At 37.2% G+C, this 20,133-nt stretch overlaps 1 protein-coding gene across 24 annotated transcripts in view; it reads right to left on the bottom strand.

Moving 5' to 3' along the window:
* Window positions 1–20,133, bottom strand: part of KCNMA1 (potassium calcium-activated channel subfamily M alpha 1) — a 531,710-nt gene that overhangs the window by 29,469 nt on the left and 482,108 nt on the right. For all 24 annotated transcript variants that reach the window (XM_049810032.1, XM_049810031.1, XM_049810033.1 and 21 more), the window contains one exon: window positions 19,652–19,844. In XM_049810032.1, coding sequence (XP_049665989.1) covers window positions 19,652–19,844 — 193 coding nt within the window. The remainder of the gene's footprint in view (window positions 1–19,651; window positions 19,845–20,133) is intronic.

Below are 20,133 nucleotides of genomic sequence, written 5' to 3'. Positions count from 1 at the left end.
TTCTCCTCTCCTACAAAACACCACCTACCAAGTGATGAGCAGTACTGGGCTTCTGTGAAAGCTGTGCCTCCTGAGCCAGGCTGATCCATGGTGCTCTCAGAGCGGCACTAACAGTGGCTCACCAGTAACACGCAGGTATTCTGGGAGCCATAGTGGCACTGTGATGAAGTTCAAAATTAAGGAATGCTGGCATGGCCTAACAGTGACTTCTGCCCACTGAAAACATCAGCAATAATTACAGTTTGCCCCGCTTATGTGTTGTTTGGAGCAACTGGCCTGATGGCCACGTGATCTGCTGATTGTGCTGGCCACAAACCACTGGGTTTTGTTCCTGTGCAGTTCACTTGACTGAGTAACGTCCCACGAAATGCAGGAAGGTTTGCTCTACATGGCAGTAAATACCTCCTTTTAATCTGCTGAGGGGCCAGTAAAGTTTTACTGGGGTTTTAATCTAGAAACAAATTTGGTTCTTGGACGTGCACTGCTTCTGTTCCACTGACTTCACTGAGACCCAGATGGGCATACTCTCAAATGAGAATTTTATGTTACATTTATAAAATAGCTTCCATTCTAAAGGATCATAATAGATCCTTTATGATCCTCTTCCCCTTTCCCCCCGCCCCTTTCCTCTTCGCCTCCCTTCCCTTTCAAATATGTATGATTTATTAAACTGGAACTCTATGCAGGCAGAATGCAGTTTCCTAAACCAAAAATGCACTTGGCAGACCTAAAGGTTGTGGCTTTGTCATTAAAGTGCCATGTAAATTGATAGTGCCTTTTAAATAATGCTATTCTAGGGAAAGGTGTCATGGGATTCACTGGGTAATGTATGCATTAAAGTCCTCAAAAATATAATTTTTAAAGCATATATACCATTAACTAGCTCTGGTTCATCTAAGAAGCATAAAACAACAATCATATTTTGAGCATATATGAATAACACACAGGCGATGAACTGCCAAACACACCCTCGAGAAGTTACCATGCAGGAATATGGGACAAGAACTTTCATTAAGCAGAGCCAGACAAAAAGAAATAATTCTCTTACAAAAGGATCTCACAGCTATATCCCTTTGCTACTGTTTGCTGGCAATGTCCATCAATATTCCAGTGAATTCAATTGAATGATAGACTATACCTGTTATTCTCCAAAGTACAGCCACTTGGGTATACCTGGTAAATTCAGCAGCAGTCATGCAGCTAAAGAGCTGCTGACATTCATGGGAATCTGTTACAGCCATTCAATTTAGAAACAATTCTAGCTTCAACGTCCCATGTGGTCTGAGTTGTAGTTTGGCCTCAGAACCTGAAAATCCTAAATTCTAGTTTCAGTTCTGACTTTTACTGTAATTTGTGCCTGAAGATCTAATAATCTCTTGGAGATTATCTCTAAAGCTCTGGAAAAGGAGAGGAACGTGGGAGAGCAGATGTGACTGTGTAAGCTCCCAGCTCTCTCAGAGACTGCAGCATCTTTCAGAGATGCTCTGGGCTCAAACATAGGCCAGGCTAAATCTACAGAGAGTAGAGGGTGAAGAAGGGTAGCTTTCTCAATTGTAACTACCCTCCAATGCTTTGGGACTGGAACAACCCCTGGAGCACTGAACGCTGAGAGACACTGTTACAGAGAACAAGATGCCATCCTCCTCCCAAGAAAGTGCTCTTCTCTAAATGTCTGTTTAGAAAATGTCCAAATCAAAATGTCTGAAAATGTCCAAATCAAAGCTCTAATGAAAGCACAGGGCAGCGGGATCAATGTTAGTTGCCTGTCCCCAAAGTGTGAGAACCATTCCTGGGTGGGTTAGTGGTCCCACGTGCTGAAAAGGATTTATAGGTCTACTGGTTTTCATGCTGCTCTAGCAAAGCAGGATTAAGCTGTAAAAAGAAAGATCAAGAGAAGGGTTGGAGTTTCATCATCTCGAGGTCTAGCATTGAATGGTACTACATTGTTTCCATTTCCAATTGTGAACAGCATAATATGTTAGAAATAGCATTATATTTTAAGCATAGTGCGGAATCATATATAACTTAGGTGGTTTTATTCACAGGTATTTATACAAGTCTTTTCCCAGTTTAAGTTTCGCTATTGAACACACGCAAAAAATCAAGATGAAGTCTATCTGAAACTGCCTGGGTTTTGGAGCGCTTTTTTGTGGTGGGTTTTTGTTGGGTGTTTTGTTGTTGTTGTTTGTTTGTTTTGGGGGGGGGTTGGGGTTTTTTTCTTCACAAAACCTCATGCGGTAATTACCCAAACCATAGGTCTGCCAAGGTTCACCACAGGCTTACTCAATCTAAAGCTACCAAAACAAATGGGCTTTCTTTACTAATGCTTTGCTTCTCTCCCTGCTCTTTTGCTCACTTAAGTGAGACAATACGTAATTAATAGCCATACCACTTGCCTCATGTCTGCTAGAATGGAAACTTTATATCTCTGGACAGTAAATATTGCTGGCCAGTATTAGTCTGACAAGAACTTCTCACTCTCAGTGGAATCAAGCACAATTTTACTGAATTTATTTTTATATTTGGTAAAGGGAAAACAAAATTAAATTTCCTTTTTTTGAGTCTTCATCTTTAATTTTTTCAGTGCTATAGCAATTTTGTAGAGCTCTAAGCAAGTTATTGCCTTGGTTACTGATTTCTTTGGCCTGACATATCCTATATGGGGTTTTTTTCAGCCAATAAAGCCAAGGTGGAACTAGAACTCCTGTTATGCAATGCAGCCATCTTGTTTTATACACATTGGTCTTGGGAACATGAAACTCCAGGAGTACAACAGTGACTGCTTCTTCAGTCTTTAGTGTATAAGTAAACAATTCCAAAAGTGGAAAACTTAGGAAAATAATCTCTTATTTTTCAAAGCACTGTATCCACAGAAAAGAGTAAATCACAGAAACCTATAAGAGTCATGAAGACAGTCATAATGGTTACAGCCAAGCGAACCAGGATAATTGCTTGGGGCTTGTAGGCTATCAAGAAGGGAAATTAAATATTAAACTGAGACACTCTGCAGGTTCTCCATTGTGCAACAAGAAGGGACAGGCCGTCAAGAGTTTATTGCCTGATAGTGCCATCTTGTAGCTGTCTTTAAGCATCTATTTTCTAAACCATCTCCAGAAACGAGGGAATGGTTGGCTAATTCTCTAATTGAAAACACCTGGGACAACACACAGTACAATACAAAGGAATTCTAGAATGCAGAGGACAACAGCTTCCAAACTACTTCACACTCACCCTATTGCTTGGGATGTGTTCACAATAATTTTATGCTATGTTTTTACAAACTGGTCAGAGAATATTTTAACTCTTTCCAGTACACCATGTGCTTTGTATTTGTTAAAATCTTGTTTTGTTTTGTAATTGTAATGTCATCTTTGGTTTTCCATCTACTTCCCCCCCTTTTCTCTGTTGTCAGGAACCTGCTTTTCCAAAGTCTACTCCTGTTGGGAAAGAATTTAGTTCTCTCGAATTGTTCTTCTGCTAGAAATTTACCTCTTGATGGCAAGTGACCATTCTTTCTGGTGGATTGCACCTCTAGATATATCACCTACTCCTAATATTACTGTCCAGGTGCTAGAGAGTAGTTTGGCTACTTCTCACAGACTCTTTTTTTCTTTGCTCTTTTCTTATTTTGTTCAGAAGGAACCACTAGAACTATACAAATATTTGGAAAAAGAGACAACAAACAGTAATGTGTTCATTCAGCAATTATTATGGAATACACTTAAATTCATAATAACATCAGAAATTATAATTCTTGTGGGTTTTAGCCACTTTCACTACAAACTTTATTTATTAATTGTCCCTACTCTCCATTTACTATTTAATAGTTTCCTGCACTAGGTAATTCTAGGGCACAAAGTTGGTAGCATCTAAGTGTAGCACAGGTTTGCAGCTAAAAGAATTTAGTATAAAATGAAGCCAAATTCTTTTCAGTTTAATCATTAATCAACCTTGCATATTTAGACCTTAGGCAAAAGTAGATAAATATGCTGAATAAAACTTATCAAATAAATTAAGCTATATTACCTAGTTCAGAGAGACAGGTATTCAATAACTACAAATAAAATGGAAAGCTCACCATTAAAAATGATATATCGGCATGTTAGGTGAGACTCGACATTATGTCATTATATCCTACATTATAGCAAATAAAGTAAATTTTTCCTTAGTGAAAAAGGGAGAGCAAAGCCAGATGTCATAGCAAGCAATCAATAAAAATATTTTGATAAATAAAAGTAACAATGCTGTCCAACACATGATTGGCAACTATTGAAACATAAATTAAACAGATTTCCCATTGCTGCTTATGGGAAAATTATGCAGATTAGAATTTGATTAGGTTTATATCATGAGACTCAATTTGGACTTTTAATCTATTAAGCTCCAATAAATGAGGCATCTGAATAGCTCCCCTGAGCAGCAACATAATAACCACAGCAGTCATTTTTTGCAATATGTATTCCGACAATTTCTTTAGCAGATGATTCCATGTCTTTAAGTACAATTACTTTGTAACTTCTACAAAAATTTCAGGTGTATGCAGGGAGGAAACGGATCCATACAAAAAGCTTAAACAGACATTTTGTGATAATCAACATCTGTCACTCTGTTCTAGCAATATTGTTTTTCCATCAACTTGGACTTACTTACAGTCGACTTCATGGTCTGTGTGGGCTAAACAGTGCTGGCAGACTTGTAAATTACTCAAGCTGGAACTGAGCTGGAAACCTATGGTAAAATGTCATTAAGTTCTCTATAGGCTGGGTCAAAGCTAAAATCCCACATTCAAGGCTGTCTTGGGGATCAAGGATTTAACAGTGAAGGCTAAGGCCTCATTTTATCAAAGAAATCTGAACTGGATTCCCAGAGCTGAGCTCTGAGACAGGTTGGATTCAGATCAAGACCACCTCTAATTTATCTGGCAGGTGGGCTCCATAGGCCTCCTGCACATTTCCTGCAGTCTAATCTATTTGCAAATATCCAAAAGCTTCTCTCCCATCCTGCCCCATATTGTAAAAAAGCAACTCTTGGCAAAGCCTGCCGACTAGAGACCATATTGTGCCCATGTCCAATCCTGCCAGATTTCACCAAATCCTGTCACAACTTTTTATAATTTATTTTTTAAAGAGAGGCTTAACAGAGGATTTTCTTCTGGCACTTATGCTTTCAGCATAGCACTACAAAGGTTCTCTGCAAGCCAAAATTTTTTACCAGAACTCCAAACTGAACACCATAAATAGGGGAAAAAACCATCAGTCATGCTCTTTGTCACTCAAATACTGCCTTCTGTAACACACACAACTTCAGAGTAGCATGTCTGTTAAAGACATCTTAGCAGATGTGTGAAAATGAGTATCAAGTTGTTTTGAAATATGCCAGTCTGCATAACACTAACTCATCAACCAACTTTCCCATAGAAGGCACAATAAATCACTTGAACCCAGGTGCAGTTACCACTGTAGGGAATGATAATTGCCTAAGAAGTATTTGTATACTTCTTCAAACAAAACCATCCTGATCCAAAAAGGTAGCTTACTACATCGCTGCTGCAGTTTAATTTGAACCTTGCAAATAACATACGGTGCCCAATTTGAAATAGGAATAAAGAGAGACCATCCTAGGGTTTGGAGTATATTTTCAAAACAGGTACATCATCCCATCAGCACAATTAATTGCACTTCAGAATTATTAGTCTTACTGGTCAGCATGAAAATCATCCCTGTCAAGTACAATAAAGCAATAGGAAGGCAAGTACCTCCAGAAAGTACTTCCATTAAAAGAAATGCCAGCCCTCTGATACTGAAGTTCACATGAACAGCTAACACATCAAACCAGCCCTGTACTCTGTTCAGCTCAGCATATTATCCCTGTTTTATATGTCACATATATATTATGCCACATTCTATTCCAGTTTCAAAATAGGTCTACCAAATACTAAAATTGGCTAATTTTTTGCAATTACTCTTGACTCTGACTGGAAATAAACAGATAATGAAGATTTCCTTTTCTTTCTGCTCCTCTTTTTTCACATTAAAAAAAAATAAAGCATCTAAATAGAAATTGCACAGTTATGGAATCAGGATGAATGTGAAGTAGCTCTCTAATTGCATATTCTTGAATGAGGTACCAGTAGCAATGTATTAGCTACTAGTAATATCTAAGATTGTGTAGACACAACTGCCTGAAGAACAGCAGTGATACTACTGGCAGTACCCAATCTGTAAAGTTTGGGAACCTCTGCTTCAACCAGTACAGGATCCAGAATCAAGAAGCCAGAAAGCAACTTATGCCTCTGATGGCCATTCTAGGGGGAAGAGTATCCAAAGCATACAATCACCAGTGTAAATAAACAGACAATTTGTTCAAATGTATCAAGAAAAAAGGAAAAGTATACACAAGACCAGTGAGATACTGCCCGCTCTTAAGAAAAGATGAACTTCCCATTGCTAAGTTTGCACTATTTTGGCTCACAGTTTTTCCCCTCTTAGTGAATATTAATCTTAGAAAGAAAAGTAACTCATTATCATGATAGAATGACTCATATTGATTTATTAGAGTTTTTTGCTAAAATCTTTAAGGGTTTTGCCTGCCTCTCATAGTTCAAATGTCTTATATTTAAAGAAGTACCAGCAAGTGTCTCTACACGAGCTCCATATTTATTTTATTTATTGGGATCCAAACCCTATTACACTAGCAACCAAGCCGGTGAAGGCAATGATAACCATAAAATATAATGTGGTGTTCTTTAAGTAGTGAAAAACAGGTGGCAACCATAAAATATATGCCATGGTATCCAGTGCACAGTACAGTCATACTGACAACTTCCACCAAGCAGGTTTTGGGTTTTTTTTTTAGTTTTCAGCATTATATTGACTATTTACTGTCATACATGCATCTAAATACTACTGTTGGATTTAAAAATGGCAAAATCTCTATAAACACTTAAGCAACAAATTAACTTTCATATCCATTACTATTTACTGGAGAGTTAAATGGTTTGATAAAAAATAAAATGTTTACTTCCTTGTTTGAATTTCATTAGCACCAATACCAGTGGAAACAGCTGTCCCTTCAGCTAGGGTTTTTGACTATTTCTGACAGTCTTTTATCTATTTCTTGCTATTTGATAGGATTCTAAGAATAAATATTCAAGTTGCAATGTGGATTTTTGTAGCTAGTAAGGTAGTTTAAGGAGATTGAATCTGTGGCTTTGGGCAGGGCTAATCTGAAATATAGATCTGCAGATAAATTTTAAGGCCTATTTACATTTGACACCATAAAGCACATTGCCATAAAATTAAAAAATTCAGGATATATTCCAAATTTTAAGAAGCACTCTCTTTGTTCTACCTAATTCAGTCTACAGCTGTCCCACTCAAAATGGACAATATGTCCAGACAGACAAGAGTTTACATTGCCACTCAAGAACTTAACTGAAGATTTAATTGAAGAGTTAGTAAAACCCAAATTCTCTAATGTTGAGAAACCTGGGAGACACAAAGGTAATGTTGCACTTCTTGAGCAAGTAAGCAGAATCAATTCCCTCTCTTGCAGGGACAGTATTTTGAGATGTGCATCACAAGATGCTTTGCATAAGCACTTCCCCACCTTTTTCTCCTGACAGACTTCCCATTGCATGTCAAAGGGTAGCTCCTGCTTTGACTCACATGGAGAAAGGAGTCAAGAGGGTACTAGTCTTGGAGGAAAAACTCAGGAAGGCACTGCTGTCCCCTGCCTCCCTTCACTGATCAGCAAGGGAGGACAGAGAGATCTTCAACCCCCAGTCCACCCTCTCATGAACACCTGGAAGGGAACACTCAAGGTCCTTTCCACATTGTTAGCTATCAACGTGGCCTCTATTGTTTGACAAGGAAAAGATGAGGACATTTCTTCCCTTTCATGAATTTTAGGTCTCACACCAGGCTCATCAACACCTAATAATGAAATTTAAAAACAAAAAGCCTGCAATTTTCACCAGTTTTTAGTGAAATTACTGTAGGTGCTAGACACTAAAAATAAACAAGAGGAGGTGAGAATGGAAACATTACTTTACATGCCACATATCTGACTAAGAAAATGTTGTAAATAAGACTTCAAATCTGTGTTTAGAAAGCCCATGAATGTCATAATTCAAGGAATCATTTTCCAAGATTTTGTGGCAAAATTCCTTTCTTATGAACTCTGAAGAAGATTTGGTAGCAAGGGGCAGGCAATGAAATTAACTAGGATATAACAGAGTATCTCAGATTCATCTGTTTGCTTAGGCACATTTATTAAACTGGAAATAGCAAGGTTGCTAAATTGGAGTTATATGGAAAAATCTTTCTGATATTTGTCCTCTAAGAAAGAGTTCACCAAAACATTATTTTAAGCAGCTTGTCAAACACTGATTTCATCCCAGGGTAGATTAGATAAATCAATTTCATAGGGTTTTTTTTTTAATATAGCTGAACTTATTTCTGAAAAGTTTGAAGTTACCGTTCTAAGAAGACATCTTCTTCATACATGAAAAGTTAGAATGGGAACAATTCACAAAGTATTGAGGAATTACAACAGCTATAGTTTCTCAAATACACAGCTTAATATGCTAAATAAAATGGTTCAAATACCTTTTCTGAACTTAATTTTGTTTACAGCATAAACTGTTTTTGAGCAAGCTGACACTTGTGACTAATGGAACATTTGTTCTTAAGAATATCTCCTATAACTGTAGCATTATTCATCCAATCCATCCGTCCTCAAACAAACAAGACACAATTCCACCAGCATTTTCTCAGCCCCCTTATGACACTGCCTGATTTCAGTGAAAACTCTCTTCTTTTTTTTAGAGGAGCAGTTGTTTCAAAAATGTCTGGCTATCTTCACCCTCACTTGGAGACTCATTTCTAAGTCATAGAACAAGGAGATTGGCATGAACTTAGCAGAAATAGGAAATCTGATGAGGACATCCAATCACACTATAATCCTGCCTATGCATTTAAGCAAAACCTCTGTAAAGTAGAACTTACAGAAAATATATATGCTGTTACACTGTAGAGACACTTTGCCTCTCACTACCAACCAGTAATCATGCTCCTGTATTAGTATTAAGAGTATTTGGCATTTAAAGTTGAATACAAAATTTAAACCAGCAGCGAAACCTCAAATAAATATGAAAGGTCCAATCTCAATTATACTTTCATAGGATCTACTTTAAAAAGATCGGGTATTCCTGTGACATTACAGAAATTTTATATAATCTTAATCATGTATCCGAACAAATCAGTATGAAAATTCCCAGTAACTATAATCTCACTGGGGTGTGTTGAATAAAAATAAATCACAATAACTAGTGAAGAACAAAGTTTACCTTTCTTCCTTCAATAAAAATTTCTACCATGCCATTTGCAAAATTCATAGATTTACTTTTTCAGGTCTGGTTTGTTCAGATGTTAAAAGAAAAGCTGCAAAAAATACATTATTAGGAGCACAGCAGTATTTACTCTCAAATGAAAGCTGTGCCTCAGTTCAGCCTGCATATCTAACTCTGCAGATGCTGAAAGGCTTGGAAGTTTCCTGATAACCAGTGGCTACCAAGTCTTTAGAGATTGCCTATTATGGAAAGTCTGGGCTGCCTCAAATGTAACCATGTCAAACTTAAAAATCAACAGGTCTCTCTTGATAAAAGAATGCCAAGTATTTTGTAAGTTTTACCCTAAAGGTGCAAGTTCTGCAACTCACTAGCAGGTGTTAGATTCTGCTCTTCTACAATGAATACCACAGAGTAGGATTTAACTGGGAAGAACAAAGAACCAAAATCTAGCTTTCTCCTGTAAAGCTATTAGACTGGTGGAATCTGCTGGATGTTGACGCTTTGTAGCTCTTCCACACTAAAGCAAAAACAGTGACATTGATCTCTGAATTCATGTATGTCCTTTAAAAAAACCAACCACCTTTATGCATATAAATAGCCATTTATTAAACAAACAATACGTACTGAAGCAAAGAAAGAATTATGCTCACGAGGCTGCCTGCTATGGTATATCACTTTCAAACTATCTTGTAATCCTGTAATATATTATCTATATGTTCCATTTTCTTGAAGTTATCTTCATAATCAAGATGCTATCACAAGTATCATGGGCATTGGAACTATTTTTAATTTTCATTTAAAGAGCAATTAAAGAAAGACAATGGATACACAAGATAATAAAGTAAGTGATTAGCAGCATGTAAATGACATAGGCTTAATGATAATACCCTGTTCTATTCTCCAAAGGGCCTGTTGAGAGAAACCCTTCCTACATGTGGTTGTGCAGCTAATGTGCCTCAGCCTACAATTACAACATTGCTGACACCATTAACCACTGAAACAACATCACTTCATGAAATCCTTGTTGTCTCATTAAAATGCAAAGGGTCAGGTAATTTACCAGCATTGTGTGTCTACTTTTGTTGTGGGTAATTAGCTAGCATTACCTAGCATGGACTCCTACTGGGAAAAAGTGAAACTCTGAAATATTAAAAAGAATTATTATTTTTTTTAATTTGATAGGAATTTGAAAGATTCACCATTATAACCTCAACACACCTTTGTGTTCAAGGGGCCATGAAACACAGACCTTTTATACATTTAATGTCACAAGATTTTATGGTTGTTTATTTTAGAAACTAAACTTCAAATTTTAAAAAATTTACCCTTGTATAATTGGATCTAGATATGTATCTCCTTCTGCAATTAAGAACTTTTGAAAAATACAGAGACAGTGAGGCAAAACACCTTACAGTTTCTTAAAGACTTTGAAAACAAATGGTTTCTTCAAAAAGACTTTCTTTAAAGTTAAAACAGAGATTGGAGTACTACCTTCTAATACTTATGTTCCCTTTCTTCGTGCTAATTGAAGTCCCATATCATCATTTAAAGCAACCTTGATAACATTCACCATTGGCTCACATCTTGTCAGGAAGCAGAATAGCCTCTTATTCTTTAAATGGAAGTTTTGGAACATAAAACACATTCCAATAAAAGTGAACAGAAAATTATGAATTCATTAAACTACTTTGGTATCTTGTGCTATATATAATATTTATATTCCAACTACTGTAAAATATGCTTTAATATCTTTAGGCAACTATAAGGACTTAAATATTTATAAAATGGCTAAAGATAAAGTATAGCTCTCTTATTCCTACATACAGATGATGTAAGGCATGCAATCAAAGACAATAACACTTTCAACCCATTTGTCATCTTAAAGGAGCCTTTCAACTTCAGATCCCTTGTGTGCAATCTACATAAGAGTTGTTGCCTACATAGGCAACTCCAGAGGAGTTTGCTCCTTAAAAACTACCAAGAGTGCTATACTTCACATAAAACAGGGTTTTCTGAAAATGGAGACAAAACTATAAATTTGCAGGCAAAACAGCTCCAAGTGGGGCTTCAAAATACTGCTGTATTTATCTCTGGGACATCTGGGAACAGGAAGCATTTTGATTTAATATTTCATAACATAGAGGCAATTGCTTCCTTGCCTGGTGTATAATTAATGCTCATAAAAAGAGCGGGGTTTTTTATTCCTCAGCATCAGAAATGCACAAAATAGTATACCTTCATAATAGGGGGTTTGCTTTCAAGATGTTGAACAGCAAATAATAATAAAATAGAGTCACCATGAATTTATAACAGTCTTGGGATGGTTAAATATATTTATAGTTCAAGTGTGAAATCACGTGCTTGATGTACAATACTATCTACCTTCTTCGCCTGGTTTTATCTTTCTCTTGCTGAACCAGAAGGTATCTTGAAAGCAGAGGAGAAAGAAGCAATTGTGAAAGCTTGAAGGTATTTGGGCTAGGACCTTACAGCATTTCTCAAATACAGGGAAATTGCATCAAAGAAATGTGTCTCTCCAGCCATTCCCCAACACATTTTTAGTTTATAAGCAACAGAATTGAAAAACTCTTTTCTTAATAGTTTTTCTCTCTTCCTAGGAAAACTTTGAGAGAGACAGGAAACTGTTCTCCGCCTGTGTAGGTGCTGGCAGCTAATGTTAGTGTCCAGCTGCAAGTAAAATACAAGAAATGCAAACAGTGCTGGGCGGGAACTTTTTCTGTCAAGGGTTTCTTGTGAAGGCTAGCAAGGTCCTAACATAGATGGCTTCTATAGCACAGGAAACAAAGTTAAGTGAACAGCCTCTCTCCTACCCAGCCTCTCTAGTTTATTTAAGTCCAAATCTTGCGAAGACTTGCACATAATCTAACTTTACACAGGTGGATAGTTTCATTGAAGTCAGAGAGATTTATTAACCTGTATAACATTGAGCACATAACTTAAGTTTTGGAACAAGCAAGGCATCAGACTGTAAACTTGCCAGGGCAAAGGCCATATTTTATTCTTGTATATATCAGGACTATGACAACAAGCTCTTAATCCCATCTAGAGCTCCAGTGTGCTACCATAAAATAAATAAAAGCTATCAGCTGATCCATCTAGTTCAGCAGGATAAGAAATTATGTGCATGTTGCAAAAAGGTAATACTGAGTTATTTATCACAGTGACCTAATCTTCAAAAATTGAATTTTTTTGTGAGCAAATGGTGATGTGGGACATGTGCTAGGAAGTTAGGATACCCTTATCTCATTCTTCAGTTATTAACTTCATTACTTAGGATGGTCAGCCTTTGTTTTGAAAAATAATAATGAAACTGAACTACAACAGACATTTCAAAATTCACTTAGTTAAATAATAATCAACGAACCAAGCAGAAAATTTTGTTAATCGGATTATTATTTTTGTCATTTACAACAACTGATGCCAGCAAAAATACAAGGAGCATTCAGAAACACGCAGCATAAAAACATCCTTAATCAGGTGTAACACCTACACTAAACTGTCAGTCCTGACAAACCAATAAACCTGATGTCAATGCAAAATACTTGCCATTTTTGCAAATGTAACTGGTAGGATTGATATTGTCTAGGAGAAAATTTTTCAAAACATCTATGTGATTTAGGAAATTATGAGCTATCTTTAAGTGTAACAAGCATTCTGCAGCCTAATTTACATTGATTTGCAAAGACACACAGGAATCTAAGTGTTGAAAAGATTAAAGTTAGTGTCATAGCTCACTTTGACACTTAAAAGAATCACCCCAAATATTTCACTTTTTGCCAGCACTATTCATTTATTTATTTTTAATATTATGCCTACATTTAATTTTCTACATTTACTTATATGCTTTCCTAAGGAGGTTAAGTAACTCCTTAAACTCTGAAATTATTTACCTGGCTTAAGGAGAGTTTGATTTTCTGTATTTGAAAGTAAGGCTCTTTATCTCTACATTTTCATGTAGAAATGCAACAAATTAAACATAGGAAACAGTGCTGAAGTTGCCACAGAATTTTGAATTCTGTAACAGCCTAAAAGGTAACTGCACCTATGTTTATCAAACCCTATATTTTGCAATCTTCATCTTATGACTATAAAATAAGAGAAATAAGATTCAACACTCACCAAAAAAACCTCTTTCAGGAATAAAACTGTTGTTTTGAACTTGTAACAAACATCTCTGCCAGCATTACAATACAGTTATCTCTGAGAGTGACACAAAACCTTTGCTAACCAAGCATTTCAGACAGTATTTATCCTTTCCCCTTGTTTATGAATTTTCTGTCATTTCCAATCCTGATAATACTGTTGTTGTTCTCTCTCTTTTGCTAACATTTCAGAGATAAAACAATCAAGAATTACTGATTGGTAGAGGTGAAAAAGAATATATTACCTGCAAACACAATGGAATGTAGATCTCAAATTCATTTTAATAGGAAATTTCTTACAGCAGATTGCGAGACTAAGTCCACCAAAATTTGCAATAATTCAAGAATTAATCAACAGATTGTGAAATAAACCTAATGAAACTCAGTCACTAACTGGTTTTGTCCTGTCAATTGGAAGTTTAAGACCGCTCCAACAAAAAAATGATGATGAAGCCACAAGTGATTTTTAAAGGAACTGGACCAAATGCAACTAAACTTGTAGATGGTTATCTTAGCTTGTGTAATCTGTTACACTTGAAAGTCAGTGTGTAAAATTCTGAGTATGTTTACTTGATTTTATAGGATTTTCCCCAGAAGAATTCTGCCATGATGTATGAGATGTATTACCCAGGAGTTCATCCCCTGTTTATTTTTTTCTCTTTATTCTTTCTTGTTGGAGGATCTATTACAAGAACCGTAAATGAAGGCCCTAAAAAGATCTCTCATGTGTTGAAATAGTGTTCCTAGGGAAAATTCTCATAAGTTGAAGTCATTCAGAAAACAGCTGCAATTGTTACTATGCTGAAATACATCTACCCTGCTGTACTGTGATCTGTCTTGTAATGTCCATAGAAAAAATGTTACTATACGGCCTCCCTCTTCTCTACTTTAGACCTGCTTGGAGCCATAAGATCACTTTTCTTTATTGTTTAGTAAGTGTTTTTTAATGAAATGTACTGCTCTTATTATATAGGACTCAAAATAAGATCTAAATCACTGTCCAATAAAAGAAAAATATTGAGTTGGATATCTAAAGTTACTACCCAGAGGCTACTCTGGTACAGTATTTATAAATCTCTAAACAGTTAAGTATAATTGTCTTTCTGGTTTTTGGGAAGAAAGCCAAATAGCAGTTTTAGTTACAACTGAAGAAAAATATTTGGTGTTCATCTGGTGGGTAAAACAACAAGTTTACATCCCACGATGTAAACCTCTGAAAGAAAATATAAGAAACATGAAAAACTAAATGGGAACTGTCAATAGATGCTACTTGAATAAGAAAGGATGGAAAGGTCAACAGAATGAAGGAAAGGAGAATTACTGGAGCTATCCCAACATAACTTCCAAGGCAGAGCCCACCCCAGACTCAATCTTCCTGGGTGCTTTAGAAAAATGTTATGGCTAGGGAGCACAAATGCTTAATAGGGATCTAATATTCTTTGGTCTTCTCTCCAAAATACTTCTTGATAAAATAATCTCACTTTGTATTTGAGGGGACAGAATGAGAATCAGGAAGGATCAAGGGACAATAAAAACAAATCTCCAGTACCTGAGGGTGACCTTTTTTCTCCACCACAAACATATGCATCTCTTGACAAACCTTTCTAAGAAGACAATCAGTCAACATCTATAAGAGGAACTGCAAGATAAAAACAGGACTTCCCTTGTCACAAATAAGACATCTGACTGAGTTTATGAGTCATTTTTTGTAGAGGTGTGTCAAGCTCCAACTTTACAGCATTTTATGTCTCAGAAGCTGGGAGAGCTCAATGAAAGTGATAGTTTGCTGCAGCTTCAGTGGGACACACTTTTGGCCTTCCTGTCATTGGAATCTAGGTCTCCCAAAGGCAACATACTGCCCTGATGATTTCCAAAAGCTCATTTTCAGGACATCAGATTCTGCGTCCCTAACCTCTAGCAAGCCTAAGGAGTTGCCTCATCAGCTTTGAAACGCTCAGTGCAGACAGCCACGAGAATGTTTTCAACATGAGAGCTTTCAGCAACATAGACCCAATTTGAAAGAGTTCCTTGTTCTTTTCGAGCAGAATTACACATTTAATGGAAAGGAGACTAGCAAATCCTTCAGAACAGTTAGCAAGCTTTTCCTTCTAAGGAAGGCACCCTGTTTCCATTCACAGTTCTGTGTAGTCATGTGTTTGGTCATATGTTGCTAGACAGCTGATGATGAACATAGATTTGACAACTTAGTTTACTGTCATCCACTCTGGGTACCCCAGGGTCCTTTGTAGCTCTGGTCCAGAATATATTTTTTTTTTTTTCTGTGCCTTGGAACTGTGAGCTACTTCTTTTCTTCTTCAGGAGGTCAAGGCAGAGCACTTCGGTTGGTTAAGATGAAATTCTGGCAGGATCAGTTAGGAGTGAAGGCAGGCAGACCAGAGGACAAAAGTGTTGTCGCACTACTTATAGAAGGTCCGGATAATTAATGCTGCCCAGTCCAAAAGCCTGGGAGTATTTTAACACTGTAAGGAAACACTAGCAAGTCTTTGTTTCTGCATAAGAACAGCTGTGTGCATATTAAGTTCATCTTGAACTAGTAATGAGAAAATCCTTTGCTGATATAAACCAGATTAATTCAGTAGGCTTTCTTTCAGCAGTTAACTTAATCCATTGGGAATTGGTGGTCCTATCAGGAAGCCTTGCTGTCATATGTCCACCCTCCTGTTCCTTCTTACAAGACCTTTCCTCTCAAATTGCATCTGGGTTCAGTTGTTGGTGCAATGCTGTGTTGCTGATTGGAAAGGGCATGTCTGGATGGATACAGAAGGTTGGCTAGTGATGAATGCCTAGGACTGGAAGTGAGTTTGGTGTTAAAGTAGGTGACAAGGGTGAGGCTCTGGGGAAAAGGGAATAAAATCCCCAAATTTGTGGGGGATTTGTTCTTTTTCTGCTACCAACTTAGAACAAAGGAGTTATAGATATGGCCTTGTACTTCAGCACTGGCCAGTAATTATGGCTTATCTGATGGTTGCATAAATTTGCATCCTGCTTTTTATGGTGCACTTCTTGTACTGGTATCATCTTTTGTCTGATGCTGGAGTGAAATCATCACAGATAAAAACCGGAAAGATCCTTGTGCATTCAATAACCTATCAATTAAATGACTGTAATTTTTTTTTCTTTTTCAGAGGCATAGCATATATATATATCAGGTTTTCATATGAGATTCCACTGCTTAGTGACTGCAGAATTATGCTAGCTTATTACTTAGAATAGCAAGGGTAAGATTACACTGTTAATTCCCTCACCAAAAATCTCACATCTTAGCCCATATGTTTCTCAGGCTGTTCACATATTTTGGTTTGTTTCTTCTCTTTTCAACACCCTGTCACAGGTCAACTGGCATTCTTCCACACACCCACATTTTCTAATGTCAGTGTTTCCTATGATCAGTAACAGGAGTCACATAAAAGAACAGCACAGAACACTCTTTCAAAGGATGCTGTTGGTGAGGAATGTCTTATTTCAAAATCATACATTCAGATCTAGAAGAATTCAGATTGGCAATAAGGTTTGTACCAGCTAATGTGTTAAGGATAAATAAGTATGTCAAATAATACACAAATGTTTAAGCAAAAGTAAAATGACAACTTGTTCTGTAAATAAACATATTTCATTGCCAGTAAGGACCTGAGAGGTGGTTCTAGTATGCTGCTTGCTGACCAGCAAATGTTGAATCACCTGGTTTATATAATTGTCATGATAGTTGTGTCCACCGTATGTTAAAGCTGCATTTCATAGATAAAAATGTCACATTGGATATAATTTCCAGTAAAGTTTGTGCTATCTACTGATCTAATTGCTTCTGACAGTCTAACCATTGTATTCAAGGTCCTTCAAGAAAATTTACTGTACTGAAGGCAATGCAACCAATTCAGGAGTTGTGGTTACCATAAGCAGACAATTTTCTGGGAAGATAATTATTTTCTGAAGCAACTAGCAACAAGAACCCCTGCCTAGTCAGTGGTCCCAACTAAAATAGGCTGCTGGTTACTTGCCTTGTGCTATGTCCTGTTTGCCTAGAAAAGCTATAGAAAGAGTCACTTTTTTTTTTTTTTAACATGCAGACTGATATTTACCTGAAGATATGTCCAAAATTTCTAAGTATGTGCTAACTTATTGTGCCTCTGCTTCTCTGCATCAGCAACATTGAATAGGGCTGAAGGGATCTGAACCATGGCCCCAGTCTACACTTCCTGACCTATAGGGGCTATGCTGTAGCAGCAACCTGGATATTATAAAATCATAGAACAATTCATGCTGGAAAGGACATCAGAGCGTCTCTGGCCTGACTTCTTGCTCAAAGCAGAGTCAGCCATGAGGTCAGATCAGGTTCTTCAGGGCTTTATGCAGTCAGGTCTTGAATACCTCCAAGGACAGAGAGTAAAAAATGACAGGTCTTCATGTGGTGCAACAAGACTGTTATATTGCTAGGTTTTTCCATCCTTATTCAGGGATGGTCTAAGATCCAATGTATTCCCAGAGGTAAAATACAATAGCCAAGTGTGTGAAATATCTCTAACCTCTGAGCAAAGGCAGAAGAAGGAAATCCTCTCAGACTGCCCATGCTCAAGAAGAGAAAGGAAGGGAGGAAAGAGGTGGAACAAACAGATTCTAATTCTTGATGATTTTAGTTACATTTGTGATAGGACACTGAGAGAGACCCACCAAAGAATAGCCAATAGCCTGGTAGTGAAAGTACGCATTTGGTTTTGAGATACAAAATTTCAAATCCCAGATCTAAATCAGCAAAACAAGGAACCTCAATGCCTGTATTCCCCTTCTGCAATGAGTTTCCTGATCATGACTACAAGTTATAGTGTGAGCAAATGAGTGTCACAAATTTTTAAGGGAAGAACTCTAAAATATTTGGGGTTGTATTGCTTCCGGGCCACAGATTTGAAACTTCAAACACCCATGGGATTGAAAAAACACTTCCTTCTTCCTCTTCTTTAAATCTACTTGTTATCCAGAGAACTTTCCAACCTGACTTTGAAAATTTCAAACTTTTTGTTTCCTGGTACAATTTAATTCCAGTATTAAATTCCACAGTTTTATTGCTGATTCTAAGAAAGAATTTTCCGTGTTCAAGAAGTTTCCAAATTCAAGAAGTTATACCGCTGCATCTGATTTTTGGTTCATAATTCCTATTTCCTGATTAGAGTGTAAAGAGGAAAAATGGAACTTAATCTTAGTCCTCACAGTCCTTGAGGGAAAGCTATCTCTAGGTCAGGCTCACAGGGAAATTGCAGAACAAAGCACTATCCTTTCTACACCTACGTTTATAGCAGGGCTAGATCCAGAGGGAATATTTACGGCAGCACTTAATAGGTTTATCAAAGGTAGGACTTCAGCTGCATAAGCTGCAAGACCCTTCAGGGATGGGAAGATGATTGTTTTTACACTGATGGTCTTTGCCAGGGTGCTTATGACTGCTTTGCAGCTGCTTTGCACAGGCACAGTTGGTGTAAAATAGCCTTTGGCTACCTGTGAATCAGTCCCCTACTCTCAGCAAAGACGGAAGGATTTTGTTCAGTGTCCTTAAATGGGATGAGTACATGTCAAACCATGGGAAGAAATCAGCTTTGAGTTAATTCTAACTGGCTTTTTGAGCAAGAAGGCACAGGGACTGTAAAGACAATTTAAAATTCTTGTTCTTTTTATTTTACTTTTTTGCTTGTACTATTCAGTTCTTTTTCTCCGCGGTTGCAATGTGCTTTACGTAAAAAAGAAATCTTGTTAGACAGAAGCTTCAGGTATTCTTAAATGAGTATGAGTTAGCTTTGGCTATATAACAGCAACTGCCCTGGTAAGAAAGCCACAGAGCAGGGGAGGGTGAGAAAGCAATGATTTTTTTTTTTTTTTTTTTTTTGAAAATTTTAAATTGAGAAAAAAAAGCCAGTTTCACGTTCATTCATTTCTCCTCTGTAAGATGTGCTTTGTGATGTAGCAGAGAAACTATGTGGCTGTCCCTTTAAAAGCCATCATACCAATCAGCAGGTTTAACTGTCAAGCAAGCTGATGTAGGGCTCTTTGAATTACTGAGTGAGGGATATTCTTCCTGCCAGGTCCTGTCCCCCGTAGGCACTGCAGAGAAGTATTATAGGGCAGTCCTTACCTTGGGAATTAGCCTGCAAGACCCCAATGCTGTCATCAAACTGCATAGATTTGATGTTGAGTGACGCCAAGATGCATTCCTTGTCCTGCAGCGAAGCATCATCAATATTATTCTGATTGGCTGACAGGATAACGCACATGTCGCAGAGGTTGATGTTGACAGCCCTTAAATCAGCCCGACTTAATGGCGTACCCTTCGGCACAGAGAAAAAAAAGGGGGGAAGGGGGGCAGGAGAGGAAAAAAAGACAAACAAATTAAAGATTGAGAAGGAGCTTTGGGAAATTATTTAACAAGTATCTTTTTTATGCTCTGACATTAAGCTGGTCTAACTATGTGCCAGGGAATAGGAGATGTGTGCTAATCTAAAGGGTAGTTGGTGCTGATGGCAGCATTTTAGGTTCAGTCTCAATACTCAGTCAAGCTATTACTTACAAACAAGAAACAGGAATAATGCCAGCATTCTACATCTCATCGGTGACTTG

The sequence above is a fragment of the Accipiter gentilis genome, chromosome 9 (genome assembly GCF_929443795.1).
Source record: "Accipiter gentilis chromosome 9, bAccGen1.1, whole genome shotgun sequence".
In the NCBI taxonomy this organism is placed as follows: Eukaryota; Metazoa; Chordata; class Aves; order Accipitriformes; family Accipitridae; genus Astur; species Astur gentilis.
This window is presented reverse-complemented; position numbering and strand designations above follow the sequence as displayed.